This window comes from Pinus tabuliformis, chromosome 2_1, assembly GCF_031772625.1.
Source record: "Pinus tabuliformis cultivar Carrire ecotype Pingquan chromosome 2_1, CPIR1, whole genome shotgun sequence".
NCBI lineage: Eukaryota > Viridiplantae > Streptophyta > Pinopsida > Pinales > Pinaceae > Pinus > Pinus tabuliformis.
In genome coordinates, this window is record NC_142299.1 from 372,137,265 (window position 1) to 372,157,274 (window position 20,010).

General features: G+C 37.2%; 1 protein-coding gene across 2 annotated transcripts in view; it reads right to left on the minus strand.

Annotated features, from left to right (window-relative positions):
* Positions 1-8,316: 8,316 nt before the first annotated feature.
* The window catches only part of LOC149200418 (calcium-dependent mitochondrial ATP-magnesium/phosphate carrier protein 2-like), a 77,941-nt gene continuing 66,247 nt past the window's right edge, over positions 8,317-20,010 (minus strand). Inside the window, exons 4-6 of one of the 2 annotated variants that reach the window (XM_089402728.1) lie at positions 9,176-9,266; positions 8,601-9,051; positions 8,317-8,343 (exon numbers count right to left, since the gene is read on the minus strand). In XM_089402728.1, coding sequence (XP_089258854.1) covers positions 8,859-9,051; positions 9,176-9,266 — 284 coding nt within the window. In that variant the 3' untranslated portion in view covers positions 8,317-8,343; positions 8,601-8,858. Of the gene's footprint in view, positions 8,344-8,600; positions 9,060-9,175; positions 9,267-20,010 lie in introns of those variants that run through there. The other variant, XM_089402729.1, reaches the window with a different exon arrangement.

Genomic DNA, 20,010 nt, shown 5'->3' on the forward strand with positions numbered 1-20,010 from the left:
ATGTTACGAATAAAATATATAAATAATATAAATATAAGTAACGAGGATAATTGTAATAATGATTAGTTAATAATAATTAGTAGTTAGGTTGAAGAGGCATGTCTAAATGAGACATGACTCTCCATGAAGAGACACTTGCTTGATATATAAGCAAGCCTCTCGTTCTCATTGTAAATCATTCTTATTCACACATTTAATATATAATATTTATATCCTCAATGGATAACTTCATATTTCAAGTCTTTTGGAGTAATTAATCTGTAGAAGGAACTTTGTTCGCTTCATTTTCCCTAAGGTAGCACTTCTTGCCTGATGTTCCTCTAGGCTCTCCTGTAGAGGTTAGGACTTTTCCTGCTAGGGTAGAGTTTGAGAGCTAACACAACTTAACCAAGGTGCAAATGAAGTTGCTTCTAATCTTTTTGAGTTGGCTTTCTGTAAAAATCTTCTTATTGCTGCTTTCTTAAAGGAACAGGACATTGAGAAATCTGATAAATGAGCAGAACTTCTGGTAGATGCTGAAGAAAAAAATTATGAGAAACAGGTAGAAACACAATTGACTCCTGGGAGGAAGATGTATCAAATGAGGAGGTTGGCCATGAAACTGCAACAATGATATCATTGAACACAGAGGATAAAGGTTCTAGAACTCCTGAAAGCAAGGACAGATTAACAAATGGCAATGCAAAGAAAATGGATGAATTGGTTACATTAGGAGCTCAACAGATAGTAAAAAATGAAATCAGTGGCTTCCAAGTGGATGAAGAGAAGATTCTGAAAACTGAATTCCTTGAGAATGCAACGGGATAGGTATCCTGGGGTCAGATGGGAATGGGGCAGACTCAGGTCATATGGGAATGGGGCAGACAGGGTTCATGGAAAGTTCAAGAACATCCTCAAACTCCACCTGTAGTTCTTTACATGCAAAAATCTGAGGTTGAAGAGCATCCTTTTGAGAGATCATGTCATTCAGTTAAACAACCAGCAGTTCTTCCTCCCCATTCTATGATGCCCCAACAGAAAGGTTTATTTAAGAATGGGGCTAAGCAACCTATGCCTTCTTCTTCGCCATGGGATGAGCACGGGAAAAGTCCTTCAAAACATGATAGCAAGGTAGAATCAGGCTTAGAAGAAGACTCTTGAGAGTGAAATTTCTGTAAATTCTAAAAGTGGGAAAGCAGCTGAAAATGCGGTTATGTCACAGCTAATCATAGTGCAACTCATGTAACTGCATGAACACCACTCAACAATTATGCTCACATCTTTGATCTCCTCACACGATTACTCCAGGCTATTGATAATCCATATATAGCAGTTTATTCTACAACTTCCATGTCACTTGCAGATGATCAGAACAGTGCATTTGATTCATCTTCAACAGAAAATATTTGTAGTCTTGTAATGATCGATCCGATGATCCAGTTAATGCATCATGTAGACATACATTCTACAGAAATTGAATGCAAAAATACACCTCAACTGTTGGACAATCTTCAAGCTAACCTTATTTAAAACTTCTCGCTAGGAGAAGGAATGCAAATACCTAGGAGAAACAAATAAAATCAAGAGATACAAGGACTCAAGTATTTTCAGTAAAATAAACCTTAACCGATTTCAAACCAGCACAAATATAGATGCTTTTAGGGAAGGGACTCTGCTTATGCTACAGAAGGATACTAATAGGCTTTAGCCAGTTTACATCAGTGTTCGATCTAATAAATTTTTATCTACGGAAGAGAGGGATAAAATGCACTCAACCGATTAGAAGTATGAAGTCAGGGGAAAGATCAAACAATTGAAAATTTTACTAATTATCTAAATAGTAACGTTTTCCTCATGACTTTAAGGCAGGAGGTGTGGCTCTTAATTTTTTGTTGATGAACCTTTGGTGGAATCCAGCAGTTGAACAACAGGCCCAGGATTGAATTTATCAACATGGGCAGGATAAACCAATCAGTCTGATGGACTGTGGAAGAAACTTAATTAGTTTCATGAAGACAATGTGTTCATGGCTAGGGACTTCAAGGAGTACAAATAAGAAGATAATGTGGGTTGCTCCTGGAACCAACAACATGCTATGGCTAAAACCACAGATTCTACTGCCATTGTGACTACACACAGCCATCAGATGCAACCTTTCACTCACAGCTTTGCAACTTTCAATTTCCTTTCAGAACCAAAAATTTTGAGGAACACTGTTGGAATGTGTATATCGACCTTTGGAGCGGCACATGTTGTAGTGCATTGAGGTGATTTATGACTTGACAATGTGCTGCCCTATTCATGTGTCGGATGCCACGAATGTATCAGCCCTATCAACCCTCGTGTGATTTTGGGGTTTTCATCCATTTTCAAGAGCTCACCTCCATTTTCAACCATATAGTGACAAAGGTTCCAGTCTATTCTTGTAGGATGTTTGATGTGGACTTATTTTGGTTTGTTGCCAAACACAAGAAGAGATATCATGGTGTTAATGAGATGATACAGTGGTTCATTGGCACTTTGATTTCACTTCATGTTTGCATCTCCTTGTTGAAGAGTAGGGTAGGAAGAATAATCTCGATATTTACAAGCAATAGATCTCATTTAAGCTCTCTATGGCATTTTGGGCTTATGCTTTATTTTTAGTGCCCCTTGAGAATGGGTAGTAAGATGAATATTCTCAAGGCTTTTGTAATAAATTGGCACTAAAGACATTCTCTATTATGTGGTGGGGATGTGAAGTTGTTGATCCATCTCATCACATATAGCCACCCCTTTTTCACCTTGCACGTACAAATTGAACAAAGATTCTAGAGTTCTCTTACACCCCACAGTCCCCATATGGGGCCAATTGTTATCCCCAAAAAATGCAAGGACTTTTCACATTTTCATTAGCTTTCTTATCTCACCAAGCACCACAAAAGATCCCTTCAGTGGCAGTTATAGGTCAAGGGGAGAGACTTGTAGACCATACACCTTGTTCTATCTTGCCCAAGAACTTTTCATCATCCAATGAAGAACAAGGGTGTAGCAGTATGGTGGGCTTGATGGAGGCTTTTCTAGAGACACATCTCACTATGAAATTCCATTTGGGCACACTTGACACCATAGTTTTAAAATTCAGACTCGGCCTCAAAATTTGGTCGAGGGTTGCTCAAACTCAACTCTTATTCAGCTCAGAATACCCCTAGTTTGAATTTTATAACTAGATAACTAAATAATAGATAAAATATTAAAATTTTAACGAGAAAAAATAATTTCAAAGATTCCAAAATATTAGAAACAAAATATGCAAAGTCTACTAATATATAAACCATGTGAGGGTGAATATATCAAAACAGCACCAAGTGAAATACATATATGAAATGCAGTACATAACCAACGAGGTTATAAATCGCCTCTAGAGTACAAAAGACAGCATGCTACAAGCCCCTAGCCTACTACATAGCATTGATCAACATCAATCATCAAACTCAATCACCACTACTAAAAATGGAATCCTTGGCATGAGCTACAAGAGCATTATTTGGCTCAAGGTCCTCATAATCATCGAACTCCTCAGGGACATCTGCAACTACAACAGTAGTACTAGTAGAAGCACAGCTAGTAACTATAATTCCTAGCACAATGCCTACTCTACTAGTGGAGCCGAATCCAAATCAATCCATTTCTAGTCATCAATATCAAGATCAAACTTTGTTGAGCAAGTCTCCTCTACCATTCTAAGGTTGCGCCAATTGCTTCATTTCCCCCAATATGCCACTACAACTTATAGGGAACCTGACCTAGTACCAACTTGGTTAAGTTGGACTAGTTTGGTACCAAACCAACCAATTTCATATCAAATAGGCCCCCCTTGCTAATTTGACAACCAAATCGATACTCTCAAGGATCGACTCAACCAACTCGACTAAATCCGAGTCCGAGTAAGCTAAGTTTCAAAACACTACTTAACACATTTGAGGCATGGTTACATAGATTACCTTCCCTTTTGTTGCATCATTGATCGAGAGCCTTGTTCCTGGCTTGCAGCCAGGGCCCAAGACCACATTGGATGGAGGATGTAAACACTACCCTTTATTTGCGTCACTGATGGAAATCCTTTTTCTAGGTTGAAGCTACGACCTAAGACAACATTGATAGAGGATGTTAGCAAGAAGCAAGCCCTAGTGTATGAATGCCCTACCTTAGGAGTTGTCCAAGGTGGGGTTTAGGCAAGGTAAGGGTTAAACATGGCCCGAGAAGAAAATGCCTTACCCTCTAAGAGATCCAAAGCATGACATGTGGTAGGGAGAGAGGCCAAAGGAGAATTAACCTCTTGCTTGGAATGGTATCATGTGGCACCCAAAAATTTGTATGGCCAAAGGATGTCCCTTGGGGACATTACACATTATTCAAGGCATATCCCACATATTTGGAGTTGTGTTTCCCCTTTGAGGAGAATTTTTTGGGGGTGATAACAAATTATTTAATCCATTGGCACATATTTGGCAGCATATTTCAACTTTTGAGGTAATCAAGGGTAACAACACATTGTTCAAGGTCTTTCTTACATATTTGGAAGTGAGCTCTTTACATGAGTAGATGTCATGTGGCATCATTGACATAACCAAACCTTCAAATGGAAAATGCTTTGCTTATGGAGACGACAAGTGGCCTTCTAAACCTATTTTATTCACTTCAAAGGCAAGAGGAAGCACTCCACTCAAGGAAGACTCTAGGGCATTCTAAAAAAAATATTTCAGGAATTACAGTTTTTATTTGAAAGATATAAATAAAAAGAAGATTTGTTAGCTTAAATCATGTTTGGAAGTGCTGCAGTCCCCTCCAAGCTTTTAGTTGAAAATCTTTGGTAGGATAGGAAGAAGGATGGGTTCAATGTGAAGATTTTCCATCTCTTTATTCTTTTCATGGATGATTAGTGTTTTTGCAAGAATTGTCGTGAGCTTGTTGCTGACATAGTCTTTGTATAAGGGCAAGTTTGTCACACAAGAAGAGACTCTGATTGAGGTTATTAAACAATCTCCAATCCTTGATATAATCTTGAATTATTGCGGAATTTTGCTACTGTAATTTTCTGAAGAGTGTTGTTTCACTCCATTTTTGTAGGTTGTCTTAGCTAAGGAGGAAGGTCAAATGTGACCTATTCAATCTTCTTGTACCTGTGGTGGAAACAAATATGAAGATATGATGTCTTGTAAGTTGTTCATTCAATAAGAAATTTTACCTCCTTTGTCTACTCCATCTAGGGTTTCATATCATGGTTGTTCCTTCTTTATTTAATGGTTGCATCAATGTTGCGGGGAAGCACCCCCCGCCCTCGATCCCGCTCCCAATCCGCGCTCCGGGCAGGAGCGACTCGGGAGCGTGCTCCCTAAAAAAAAAACGCTCCCTGCCTTTTCGGGAGCGTTTAGCCTTTTTTGCAAAAAAAATTGCAATAATGTTCCAAATGCAATTTTTTTCAAAGAAACAAATAAGTTTTGAGTGGGGCAACTTAATGATCAAGCCTATGGCCCTAGTATTGATATGCGATTCATGGTAATGTTAAATTCTTAAAGTAAAAGTGACATTCTCCTTAATCTTCATTTTCATCCTTTTACTTAAATTTTTAACATTACCATGAAATGACTTAAGATGTTTGAGAGTAGTTCCGGCCTCATTGGATTTCATATGGAGAAAGTAGAATTTTAGATTTCATTCAAAATCCAGCAGACTTATCAGTTTTTCAGGATTTCAAAATTGCAATTTTTCCATTGAATTTTGTCATGTATTAGGGTATGGAACTCGTATTTATCAAGAGCACCAATCCCTCTATGTACCTTGATGTTAGTGACATTGGTTGTCGAACTCCTCTATCATGACTCTCCTAAAAATGTACGCATCACTCAAACAAAATCTTGACTTGACATACTATGCTTTTTCTATCTTATGTTAATGCTTAGAGGTTGATATTAATGACAAAGATCCCTACACAGATACAGAGGTAATGACAAAGATACCTCTGGATATTAATGCTTAGAGGGCGATATTAATGACAAAGATCCTGATTTTCCAACAAGACTAAAAAACTAGACATTTCTCGTGGTGGCAAGAGGCCCAAGCATAAGCAATAGATAACAGATTTACTTGTCTTTTCTAGTTTTTATAACTATTGACTCTTTCATATTTATTATGATATTTTTTTAAACAATATATGACAATTTAAGTTTGAAGTTGGCAATTATAACTCATTAGCAATGAATTATGAATATGATGCTTCATGAAAGTTGAAAGTTGTTTCATTTCATTTTATAACATTTCATTTCATGTTAGATATTATTTGTTGTGATGGTTACACTTAGCTTACAAGTACAACTTTGGTGATCAATGATGATAAATGTTATATATTGAATTTTGAAAGCTTGAAACTTTAAGATTGATGAATCATGAGACTCAATATGTTGTATGTTACTATGTTACTAACTTGTGGACGTGGTTGATGAAGATTATAACTTCTAGATGATTGTTGTTATATGGTTCAATCTATGTTTTTTTATGTTTTTAATATCTAATTCATAATTCTACATGTTTTTGTTGACATATATGTATCAAAATATAAAAATATAAAATATATATATATATAGATATATATATTGTATAAAAAACGCTCTGGGATTCGCTCCCAAACCGGGAGCTTTTGAAAATGTCTCTCCCGCTCCCAAGTAACATTGGGTTGCATATTATTGTTCATTGAAATTTCATGGTTGTGATGGTGCATCTTGTCTAAAGGTTCTCACTTATTCTTGGATAATCTGAAAAATCTGTCTTGGATTAATTATGGAACATTAGTCATGTTTTAATTATGTTTTTTCTATCATGCTCAAACCCTCTTGTCCTTTCATCTTGAGTCCATGGTCCATGATCCAATTGATAGGAACTGGTCTTGGTAGAATCCACCATCCCTACTAGAAAGGAAGTGTCCTAAAGTGAGAGGAAGAGCTCTCATAGGGGAGTTTTGAAGTTTAAAATGGGTCTCCTAAAGAAAATAGTAAAATAATAAAATAAGAATTATGAAGGAAGAAAAAGAAAACTATTTTTTAATTGTATTTTCAACTTATCTCTTTGAAGGTTTACTCAAAATGTTAAGTGTAAGCACCCGTTGGATGCAGAATTAATCTTTGCATCCAATGAAAACCCACTTTGCATACTTTTGAGTAGACCCACACCAAAAAAATTTAAAAATAAAAACATGTCTTTTCATTTTTTTGGTTCAGCTCTACTCAAAAGTATGTAGAGTGAGTTCTCATTTGATAATTCCACATCCAACAGGTGCCTACACTGGACATTTAATTAAACCTATAAGGAGATAAGTCAAAAATATAACTAAAAAAAATAGTTTTCTTCTTTCCCCTCCAAAAATATTTACCCCTGGGAATCACATCATCATCTTGAATGTTATTGGTTAGTCTAATGTATATTTTGTTAGTACATTTTTTGTTTTGAAACCCACTTTTTACCTCAAAATTCCCCTAACGAGTGACAATGGGCAACATTTCCAAGTTCCCCTATGGTTGCACTTGGTTAACATTTCAAATTTAGGTTTGGGGGCTAACACCCCTAAGCACCTCCAAAACAACACAAACTTGGTCTGTGTAAACATATGCATTAAAGCAAGTTAATTCACCATCCAAATAAATTAAACTTAGTTTTGTGAAATAGTTAAGCATTGCGATGACAATATAGAGCTGAAAATCACAAGTATTATCTCGATACTAAACCTGCCTTGTGTGTGCGCGTGAGAGAGAGAGAGAGAATTTGAATCACAAAATTTCCTTTCAAGCTTACTCTTACAAAGTTGTGCCCAGCTTACCAATAAGCAAATAAATAACTTGCAAAATCAGTTATGAGCATTGCTCACTGACTGGCTATTTTGCCTACCAGAAACATTATAGAAACTGAATGGACTAGTTATCAGTGAAGTTCAAAAAATACTTCAAAATGTATGCCTATCCAACGAGGCCATCCTTTTCATCCATTGAATCAGACTAACAGACTAAATGTCATCCCTTTAACAAAGAATCCCCAAATTGATCAGCCTTAATAATATCAGTTCTAGAAGGAGAATCCTCTTAGCTTTTCCAAAAGAACCTAACAAGGTTTTAAATCATACAACAAACCTGCTAACCTATACATTTATTTGCAGAAACGTCAAACCTTTAGCAATGTACCAAAGCTGATGGGCAAGGCCAAAGAGTCCTCATAACTTCCAATAATATTTAAAATAATAAGGCAGCATGTTACCATTATTACAAAATTTCTTGGAAATAATATACAGGCGAGTCCTATCTCTTGCACGTGTTAGATTTCTCAAACCTGCATATCATCCTGTAGCAGACACAGTACAGAGATATTCAAATACAAGACAATACTTATAAATTCAAAATAAATCATTCAGAGCAAACTTAAAAATAATAAGCACTGCCCAGGTGACACTGCACATGTTGACTTGACTTGCTATGTAAATCACATCTAGAACAACCTTGAAGACCTTGAAGGTCGTGAACATATAATAATAAAACCGATATCTTGACATCTTCTCATTGCAATGAGACAGGAAGGAAAATAATGATACTAATAATTACCTGTTACCATGGCAAGGAGCTCAGAAGATGCAACCCCAAACCACTGAAGAACACCAAATTTGATAAAGCTCAGAGAATGAATGAAAGAAATTTTATCTTTTGCTGTACAGCTCCATTCAGCTGGTATATCTGGATAAAACTATAACCTACAAATAATTCTGGTGGGCTGTTTAGCCTGCCACTCTTGTCAAAACTAAATGTTATCATCATTATCCTATTAAGCAAAACAAAATAAGAGTTCCCTCTTCGACATGTTCTTCAATCTAGCTGGAGCACCTTTTTCATTTTCTCATAGACTAAATAAGTAATACTAGCTGCTGGAGCCACTTTCAGCAAATTTGGAAAAAGGCCCTTGTAGAAACCTGAAAACCCTTCTTTCTGGAGGGTTCTCCAAAAAACATCAGACATGCCCTTGTATCTGGAAGGTGAATTCATAGGTTGAGCTTGTAATCTGCACATCTAAAAAGTTCAGTCATTAAGTCAAACAGATTCTGAAAAGTGCACCAATATAAATAAGCATCTAAAAGAAGACAGTACAACCATGGAAAGCCTTGATTACATCTTTTGGAACTTACCGTGTCCTGATAAGTTGCAAAGGATAAACACATGTTGCTCCAAGTGCCCCTGAAACTGTTCCACATCCTAGTTGCACAACAGGACCTGGGTCTGTGGAAAAGTATCCACTCAAATAAATGTTACTGAAAGCTCATTTTTCATATACACATAAACCATAAGATACATCGTGATTAACATTGAGATTAACAAAGGGGCCTACACAAGCAATCTGGAACAAATGTAAATTGTATATATTGAGTAGCTCAAAGTTCATGAAAAATCTCTGAACTCGGTTAAACAAGAAAAAGTATATTCTGATATATGTTACAGCCAGATTGAGGAATTATAGCTCTGATTTAAGAACTAATATCATCAACAAGTGTCAAGAATACCTTTTGATAAAAATGTCAAGAATCTGCCTGTTGTGTAGTTATTACGAGGAAATTTGCTTAACTGCTAAAAGAGATATCATTAAGGAGGTTTTGGCATACAAACATTAAAAAACACGCTGCACATAAAAGATATATCATGAAGCCAAGTTGCTCTCCACATTGTTGAGGCCACGCGACACTTAGCCACCTTGGATATAAAATCGAAGAACTTCATTCAGCTCAAAGAAGGGTTCTTCGCCTTGGATTTAATCATAAGTCAGCTAATGTGAGACGTTGTGGGGCCGTATCCTTGCTGTTCTTCTAACTCCAAAGCAAAGAGAGAAGTTAATAAAGTGGATCATTGGAAGGGGAGGTGACATCATGAAGTTGATACACTGATACATGTAGCCGTCAAACCATGAAGGATTGACTTGGAATAATGGAGCCAAATCAAATAAATGGAGCTGCCATGGACATGCTTTGTACGAGGTACACGACAAGTATAGGAGAATTATTTAAACCATATAATATGTACCTGAATCCATCCGTACATGCCTCTCAGGGAGATTATGGTAATTTGTTAATGGAGCGACTTTTCATGAGATAATTACGGGCACCTAACAAAGAAAGTAACGAGATGGATTAAATTGTTATCTCTTTGTTCTTTTTGGAGTGTAGTTGAAAGTAACTTACTATTTTATCGAGCAGTCTAACTATAAGTCTTTTTTGCCTTTGGAGCTGGAATCAGGAGATGCAATATTGGACAAAATCATTAATTTTAATTGTTTAAAATGTGTTTTTGAATGTATAAATGTATTCAACACCCTGAAAAATCACAAGAGCACTTACATTCTGCTGATTATACAGAAAAAACTTATGATTCCAAGAAATACCCACAATATGTCGAGCAAAACTGATCAGAAAAAAAAAATGCCAAAAGAAAAAAGCAAAAACCGTCAACAATTAGACTACAGTTAATTTATTGCTCTTTAACTCCCCTCATGGAGTTAGTTATCACATGTGGGTTACATTAAGAACTGAGAATTGTTTTTAAATTATTTTATAGCAACTTTTTAGAGGAGATTGTGGATCTTAACAAACTCCTCTATTTTTAGAGAAAAGTTTGTTAAAGAGGTTAGAAAGGATTGTTTTATCGTTATTCCTAAGAGGACCAATGGATCTAAGGAAACAATTCATTGTTTATTGTACAAGGGACATTGAGTTCAAACCAATAAAAGGGTTTGTTCTCTTTATTTGTAAGATGGATTGGATGAATACTGAACTTAAAAGAAAATGTCTCACCTATGCTTGTATTGTAATCTATCTTGATTTATTTCTTGAAAATTCTCCATTGTAAAAGGTTAGTAAGAGTACTTGTATGTACCATGATATAGTAGATGACAAAGTTAACAAGGAACCACAAGAGCGAATTGTTATAGTTGGAAGAGCTTATAAGGTAAAGGCATTTCCTCGTTGTCCTTGGTCATTTATTCCTAGATCTAGGGTATTGAGTCTAGCAAAAATTTATTTGATTTCTAGCTCAACTTAAGGATAGACTAGGGGCTACTTATTGTTACTTGAAGAACTCATAAAACACTATTTTAACCACAAATATTTTAAAGCATTCAAGTGTTTCTTGGTGCCTAGAATCCCAAGCCTAATAATAGGATTAAACATCAAGAAAGGTCAATTGTGACTCCATAGTCCAAGCAAAGTAAGCATTGATATTCTCTTACTTATCACCCCAAGCACACCACATTTTCCATTCTTCACAAGCCTTGTTTCTCCCACTCCAATTACATGAAGTGAATCTAGCTAACCCTAGGGATACCTCTCTTAGGTTAGGAAGTGTTTTTTAAGCTTAAAAGTGCGAGGTAAGGCCACTAAAGTGATAGTGGGTGGCTTTACGGATTGTAGTTCAATGTTGCAAACCTCATGATTTTATCGTGAAAAAACTGCAAAAATGAAATTTTCTGGTGAAAAAATTGTGATTTTGGCGTAAACCACATGAAAAAAACGTGAGTCCATGGAAAAAATCACCAAGCCGCAAACAGATGGCGATTTAAGTGATTTTTTGTACTTGTTTTATTCTTTTAATTTTGTATTTTTCTAATTTTGTCAATGTTTTCCGATTTTTACCAATATTTTCCCAATTTTTACATTTGTTTGCTTTCTCAACCCCTTGCCAATTTTACCCTGATGTCGAAGTCAATAACATTGTTGTAGTTCACCTATCTCATTGTAAATATTTTACAAATGACTTGGTCAAAAAAGATTAGTCACCTTTAGGTATTTTATATTAGCACAAAATTGGTGGAAGCGGGTTGGAAAAAATATGGAGAGTTGATCATGGACAAGGGAAACCAAAAGAACCATCCTCTCAACAGTTGGTCAACTCACTCTTATTATGATCCATAAAGGATTAGAGTCAATTTTCAACACAATGATAAGTGTGACAAAAAGTTGGAAATAAGCCAAGATAGAAACACTTGACAAGACAAAGGTTGATATACCAAAGCCAAACAATCTTGACTTGACATGCTATGATTTTTCTATCTTATTTTAATGCTTAGAGGGTGATATTGATGACAAAGATCCCAGTATAGGCAATGATTTTGATGATATGTAGGTATTTGTTGTAGCATAATTTTTTTTGGATGCTAGAGGCCATGTAGAGCTTGTTTGCTGATGTATTTTTGGTTTAGAGATGGATAGCACTCAGTGATTTTTGGTTATGTGCACCCTTACATGCTAATATAAATGAGAACTTTTGTTTATTTGTGTATACATGGTTTGGATTCATATGAATGCACATGAATATATATGTTTTTCTTTAAAATTTGAATATTTTATGTCTTTTTGGTTGACTAGTTTTTTGGTTTGGTTTTTTTATCGGTTTGCGTACGGTTCTAACCGGTTCCCAATCCGGGGGTCTACCAGTGCAATGATCGGTCTGGTTCTAATAACTATGATGAATATGTCCTTAGTTAAGAGGGAGTGTTAAAAAATGTAACTAGTATCGGTTTTCATAATGTAATAATTTGTATTTTTTATCGTTGATATATTTATTATATTCATCATTATTATTTTATGTTGCTCATAGCATGTTCTTCATGTTTAAAGAGTCAAAAGAAATTATTTTGAATCAAAGAAAATGTACTTGAGTCATGTCCCATTTAGACATTTGTAAGAAAAAGAATTTTTGAATTTTATATTGAGTCAAAGTCCACCAAAGTTGTCAAGACGGCCCTCCTTGGGAACAAGTTGGCTTGGGCCTCCAAGAGCCACCTATTCAACCTCCTAGACAACTATATATTAGAGGCAAGTTCAACCCTATTGGAGCTCATCATTTGACCATCAAGAATACATCTGAAACCAGCGAAGAAGAGGAATCAAAGCAAGTCAAAAGAGAGAGAAGGATGAAGCCAAAAGCAAGAAGAATATTCCAAGTTTGACTAAATCTTTGACCTAGTGACAACTCGCACATGTGGACTGTGGAGTAGGCCGAATTTTCTATGACTACTACAGGCCCAAAATTTCAGGACAGGACTGAAATTTCATGAAGATGATAGATTTGGACAGTTTGACCATCGTTGACTTTGACTAGAGTTGACCAAATTTGGAGGTGACTTGGAGGAGGGTTGGACTTGACATTTTGGTGGTAGTTTTAAGTCTTGGTCTTGGATATCTCATTTTGATTTGATTCTATATGAGAAGGATTGTTGTTGCATTTTTCCCTTTGTGGGGTTTTGCCTTGGCTTGGAGCCTAATTTCTGGTGTTCGTTGTCTCTTTGTGATCCTTTTGTTTTGAACATTTTTATAATTTCTTGTTGAAGAGAACACAATAAGTAATAAGAAAGCAAATAACATTCACAAGTACTTATAAAGAAGAGAAATCCAGCTTAATCCACTCTCCACTTGGTTTCTAACCACAAATGTTCCTGGAAAAACCTTGAACGTGTTGGGAAACCAATATGCTAGCAAATTAGGGTTGAATCTTTTACTTGATAATTGCTTATGAATATTTGTTGGCTTCTTATTTCTTTTATTATGTTCTCTTCATCAAACAATTACCAAAACATATAAAACATGAAGATCACAAGAGACAAAGAACACAAAGTTGTAGGCTCCAAGCCAAGGCAAAACCCCACAAGGGGGAAAACCCAAACAACTTCGCTTCTTATATAATCAAATCAAAGTGAGATATCGAAGACCCGAAAATCAAGACCAAGACTTCCAACAAGAACCAAGTCAACCCTCCTTCAAGCCTTCCTCAAGTAAGTCAAATCCAACAAAGTCAATGTTGGTCAATACTCATCAAATCTGGTCAAACTCTAAGTTTTTCGGCCCTGCAATATTTCTGAACTTTTTGGCCCTACAACCTAAGTTACCGGAAGCGTCCCTCCCAAACCCCAAAAACATCGTTCGGCATTTCAGAAATGAAAATGGGTACGATACAGCACGGAAACGGCATGGAAATGTCACATAAACATTTCAGTTTTTTGGAAACACAGGATCCTATTTCTGAAGTGTTTCCATTTTTTTGGAAGTGCAGGATGATTTTTTTGAAACGTTTCGGGAATTTTTATGGGTTTTGGATCTGTTTCCAGGGTTTCCTGACTTGGATATGACGTTGAATTCCATGTCTCATATGATTTTGTTTGATGAGGAGGCACCAAAAATTACATCTTCAAGTGGACATGGCAATAATGCTCCCACTCATGGAGAGGATCCAAATGATGATGTGAATCTTAATTACATGGATGAAAACATATTTGATGATATGTAAATGTAATTTATGATGATGTTTTAAACTTTTGAACAATGGACATTGAATACCATAATATGTCATATGATAGTAGACTGCCAGTCATAGTTCAATTTTGTAATTTGTACTATGTATTGTGCATTTAGCATTACTAATTTTGGTGATGGTGTTGATGATTGAAATTGGAAACAGAAACTTGATGATATGTTGAATGTTATAATAATCTCTAATGATGATGACAATGTTTAAGTTGAATTGGTGATGATGATTTGTTTGTGTGGAATTCATGATGATGATTATGTATTTTTAAATATAGAATCTAGATTCTAAAAGATGAATGGTAATATGAAAGTTTTATTTTGTCATATATATATATATATATATATGACATTTCTTTGTCGTATCATATCCAAATTTATTGAAAATTCGTTGTATATGTTTCAAACCCATTTTCCATATTCATTCCCATATCCATTATAATGCAACTTAGCCTACAACCTATGTTGCCAGGAAACATGGGTTCGAGGATGGGGACGGGTATGTCATTCTTTGAAACAAGGTGTGTGGATTCGTCGGGAGTATATTATAATTTATATATATAATATATAAATATTATATTTTATACATTATAATACATATGAATTTGTATATTTTTCAACTTTAAACAAGAAAACTAAAATATTTATGATTTAAACTTTAAATATTTAAACATGCACATCATTGAACATTCAACATTCACAATGAAATTTCAAAATTTCTAGTTTGATATCAAGTGCAAATTGGAGTTTACATATTAATAAGAATCGTGATATATGTCCATTGTCATACTACATCCAAAATTTGCCTTCAAGCATCTCCAAAAAATACTAAAATAAAAATAGTTAATAGTGAACAATGGCTTCCTCAAGCCATGTCATCAGCATCACTCAAATCTTTAGTTAGCATGCTCTCTAGGTAGGAATCACACTCATCTTCAGGATCCTGCTTATCCATAGCAACTGGAGGTAGCCCAATAAGGTCATCTAGTTGTATCTCCTCGTCCACACAGATAGCATCATTTGTGTATTGGTCCCATCTCTTGAAAGGACCCTCCTTGTACCCACGGTCTTTTCGAGATATGAGACGAAGTGTGTTATGAATGTACGCTAAGTTCTCTGCCTTCTTTGAGCCTAGCCTATTTCTCTTTACTGAATGGATAATGGCATTAGTACCCCAATTCCTCTTGCAAGATGAAAAACAAGCTACCTGGAATATTAGGAGAAACCCATTAAATTAATTAAAAATTTAAAAATAACAACTAAAGTGAACCCAAAAGAACCCGATTTTGGGGTCCCAAGTACCCATCATCAGGGTTCTCCGTACCCGTCAAGACAAAAGAACCCAAATTTTTTTAATGGAGAACATGTTTCTTCATTGAAGAATCTGGTTCTTATGGGTTCTTCGCAGAAGCGCCCGTACTCGAAACTGGTACTTGGGGACGAGAACCCGGGACGGGTTTGAGAACCCTACCCCCGGGTTCGAGAACCCCACCCTCAGGTTCGCGAACCCGTGCAACATAGCCTACAACAGTCCTGAAATTTTGCACATGCAATAGAATCAGGGCAAAAAACACAAGAACTTCTATCTTTTGACCTTCGCTCTCTCTCCTTTGACTTTCGCTCTTCTTTTCTTGATTTTCGCTAGTCTTCTTTCTCTTTCTTGGCACAGAATTCAATGTGATGAATGAGTGCTCCAATGAGTTTGAATTGCTCTCTATATAGTATATATACACATCCAGGAGGTCGAATAGGTGCCTTTCTAGGGCGACTTGTCCAAGATGGCCGACTTGGTCTTGTAAAGGACAAATTGATTCTTTTGACTCAAATAATAATTTTCTTTTTCTTCCAAAAAGTCCAAATGGGACTTTGACTCGTGTACATTTTATTGACTCATGACAAAATTTCGTTTGACTCAATAAACCCTAGAAGCATGAAGAACATGTGAAATTTCTAAACTGAAATTCTATCACTGCAGTAACTGATTTATTTCACCTACTTATTATTCTCAATAAGTTATTTACGAAATTCCTTCAACAAATATTAAAATAAATTCTACTGCAGTTATCACACAATTACCCAGAGAAAAATACATGCACAAGAATCAATCACATCGACACAGTTATTTTTGGACAATTGTCCCCGGAAAAACCCAATGCGGGAAAACCAGTGCAGCAAATGAGGGCTTTATTAATCTTCAACAGCAATTGCTTTTACAAGGAATGATTTTACAGAGAAACTGAAAGAAAACACCTGAGACTTTCCCTCTGAGACTATCTGACACTTTGGAGACCCTGCTCCCACTTCTACGTCACCTCTGCGTCACTCTGATTGACCCAGCGTGGCTCTGAGTGGCTCTGCGTCCCTCTACGTCAGCCTGCGTAGGCCCTGTGTCTCTCCTTTGGACTGTGTCTCTCTTCCTGCGTTGTCTTCCACTCCTGTGTCACCTCCTCGTCGATCTTTGCTTGCTGTTGAAGCCCTCCTCTTCCTCTGAAATCGATCTCCTCTTCCTTGAGAATCGAATTTCCTTGAGATACTGAGTATCTGTCGGTGTGTCTCCAAATGACCCTCAAATCTTCTCTTATACTTTTCCTATTGATGAATCAACGACCGAGATTAAGTCCCTAATCAACAATTAAGATTAAAACAGACTTGATCCTAGTCTCTTAGAAGCTTCTCATCATTATCTTTATTAATACCCATTAATATTTTTATTTTCCTAAGTTTAGACTTAGGAACCCATTAATAATATTAATTATTTTAATAACTCTTCATCCGGATGGAATTTCTCGAAACGATTTCTGGGTCTTGGAGATCTCATGTGCCTTAGCCTCTCCTCCAAATTTCAAGGCTAGAGCAAATCTGATGCTACCACAAATAAACACTCCCTCTTAGCGAGGAATGTGCTCTAGTAATGCTCCATCACTGAAACATCACACTGATCCTCCGCACCGGTACCCGTGCTGATGCTTGGTCTACTGCCTTACATCATCTGCAATGTTGCTTTCTGTATTGTTGCCCATGACATTGCCACTGCCCCTACTACATTTGTACTACAGCTCCATCTCAATTTGTTGCATCATGTTGCCCATAGCACTGCCACTGCTAACTTTTGCACTGCAACTTCTGATACTTATCCACTATTGAAATGGATTCTTTACCATCCCCATCTTCTCCCTGAAATGAACAAACTTTGTTCTTCCTAGAGCCTTGGTGAGGATGTCTGCCACATGTTCTCCTGTAGGAGTGTACCTCAACTGTACTGCCCATCGTTGGACACAGTCTCTGACAAAGTGACACCTGATATCAATGTGCTTCGACCGATCATGAAATACTGGATTCTCAGAGAGCTTGATGCAACGCTGATTATTACACATGATCCTAGTCGCTTCCGTCCTTCTCCTGAATAGATTCACAAGCAATTTCCTAAGACATATGGCTTCGCACAAAGCTGTGCTAGCTGCCATATATTCTGCTTCAGCTAAGCTCAGAGCCACGGATTTTTGTTTCCTACTGCACCAGGAGGTCATTCCTAATCCAATGTTGAAACAATACCCAATTGTACTTTTCCGATCTACCAAACTTCCAGCCCAATCTGCATCAGTGAGCCCACTCAGCCTGATATCATTGCCTCTAGTGTACAATAGTCCATGATCGATTGTTCCTTGTATATACCTGAGAACATGTTTGGTTGCTGCCCAGTGCGCCCTCTTAGGCTTTACCATGAAATGACTGAGGGTGTTGACAACGTAACAAATATCTTGCGTGGTATTGACCAGATACATCAGGGACCCTATGAGTTGCCTGTACAAGGTGGGATCAACATCTTTATCTTCTGATGCATCAATCTTCTTCCAGTTGGTGATCATTGGAGTAGCCATAGGTCTACAGTCCTGCATCCTGAATCTCTTCAAGATTTTTGTAGCATATCTCCCTTGTCCCAAGAAGATCTCACCCTTCTGCTGCCAAACTTCCAACCCCAGAAAATAATGCATCTGTCCCAAATCCTTCATGTCGAATTCTGTGGCTAGGTTCTTCTTGCAGTCTTTGATGAGCCTAGATGATCTTGTCAGGAAGAGATCATCCACATATAACACTAGGATTAGAGGCTCATTCTCTACAACTAGATAGTAGAGATTAGGGTCTACGTCACTCTTGATGAACCCCATCTTTTGCAAGTAGCCATCAATTCGATTGTACCATGCCCTAGGTGCCTGTTTCAGCCCATACAAGGCTTTCTTTAATCTACATACATGAGATTTCTTCTCATGTGTCTCAAAACCTTCTGGTTGTTCGATGTATACTTCCTCTTCTATTACCCCGTTCAAGAATGTCGTCTTGACATCCATCTGATGAATCTCCCACCCCATCTCAGGGAAGAGATATCACGGTTCTAATAGAAGTATACCTGGCTACTGGGGTGAAGGTTTCTTCGTAGACTATCCCTTCCTTCTAAACATACCCCTTAGCCAAGAACTTGGCTTTGTATTTCTCCACACTGTTGTCTGCAGCATATTTGACCTTGTAGATCCATCTCAAACCTACCACTGATCTGCTTGAGTCCTAGGTACCACTTCCTAGACATCATTGACCATTATAGAGTTGTATTCCTCCACCATAGAATCTACCCATACTTGACGCCGAACGACCTCCTGAAAACTAGAAGGTTCCCCAACTTGAGCTACTAAGGCCTGGTATCTGTCTTGTTGTCTTCGCTCCCTTTTACTATTCCTAGGTGCACCAATGAAGTCTTCATCATCCCGTAGAATCTGTCAAAGTTCCCGGCTCGTTCTTCCACTAGTAGTAGGTACATCTATCAACTCCTCTTCTTCCTGAGATTCCTCCTGTTTTGAAGCCTTGTCTTCAGGAGGATTTTTGGTACCAGTTTCCGCTAGTTGAAGTGGTCTGACCAACGACTCGTCTTTTGACTGCTCCTCGGAAGGCATTTCTCGGGATTTTCTGAAAGCTCTATCCTCCATGAACTTTACATCCCGTCGAACTACTACCTTCCTACTCCCTAGAAGATAGACTCTATATGCCTTAGCATTCTCACTATATCCCACAAGATATCATTTCTCAACAGTTTGATCTAATTTCTTTCTCTTCTCTTCGTGTATACGGCAATATCCTAAACTCCCAAATATCCTGAAATGACTAACTTCAGGTGTCTTCCCAATGAAGACATTCTCCGGAGTGATTTTGCCCAATGCCCTGTGAGGAGTCCTGTTCTGGACATAAACTGTCGTGCTGCATGCTTCTGCCCACAGGAATTTAGGCATATCCTAATCATACAGCATTGCCCTAGCTACTTCCACAATAGTCCTGCTTTTCCTTTCTGTTACTCCATTCTGCTCCAGATTGTAGGGAGTTGTCCACTCTCTTCTGATGCCTTAGCGCAAAAATCGATGAAGTCCTTGTCAACATACTCTCCACCATTATCCGAGCGCAACACTTTTATCTTCTTTCCTGTCAGATTCTCCACTAGAGCCTTGAACTCTTTGAATCGACCAAAAACCTCATCCTTGGTTTTCAGAAAGTAGATCCAAGTCTTCCTGGAATGGTCATCGATGAAGGTGACGACGTACTCAGCACCACTAAGAGCTTTTGTGGACATCGGTCTGCAAATGTCTGAGTGTATCAATCCTAGCCAATGTTTTAAAAACCGGAACCAGTGACCGGAC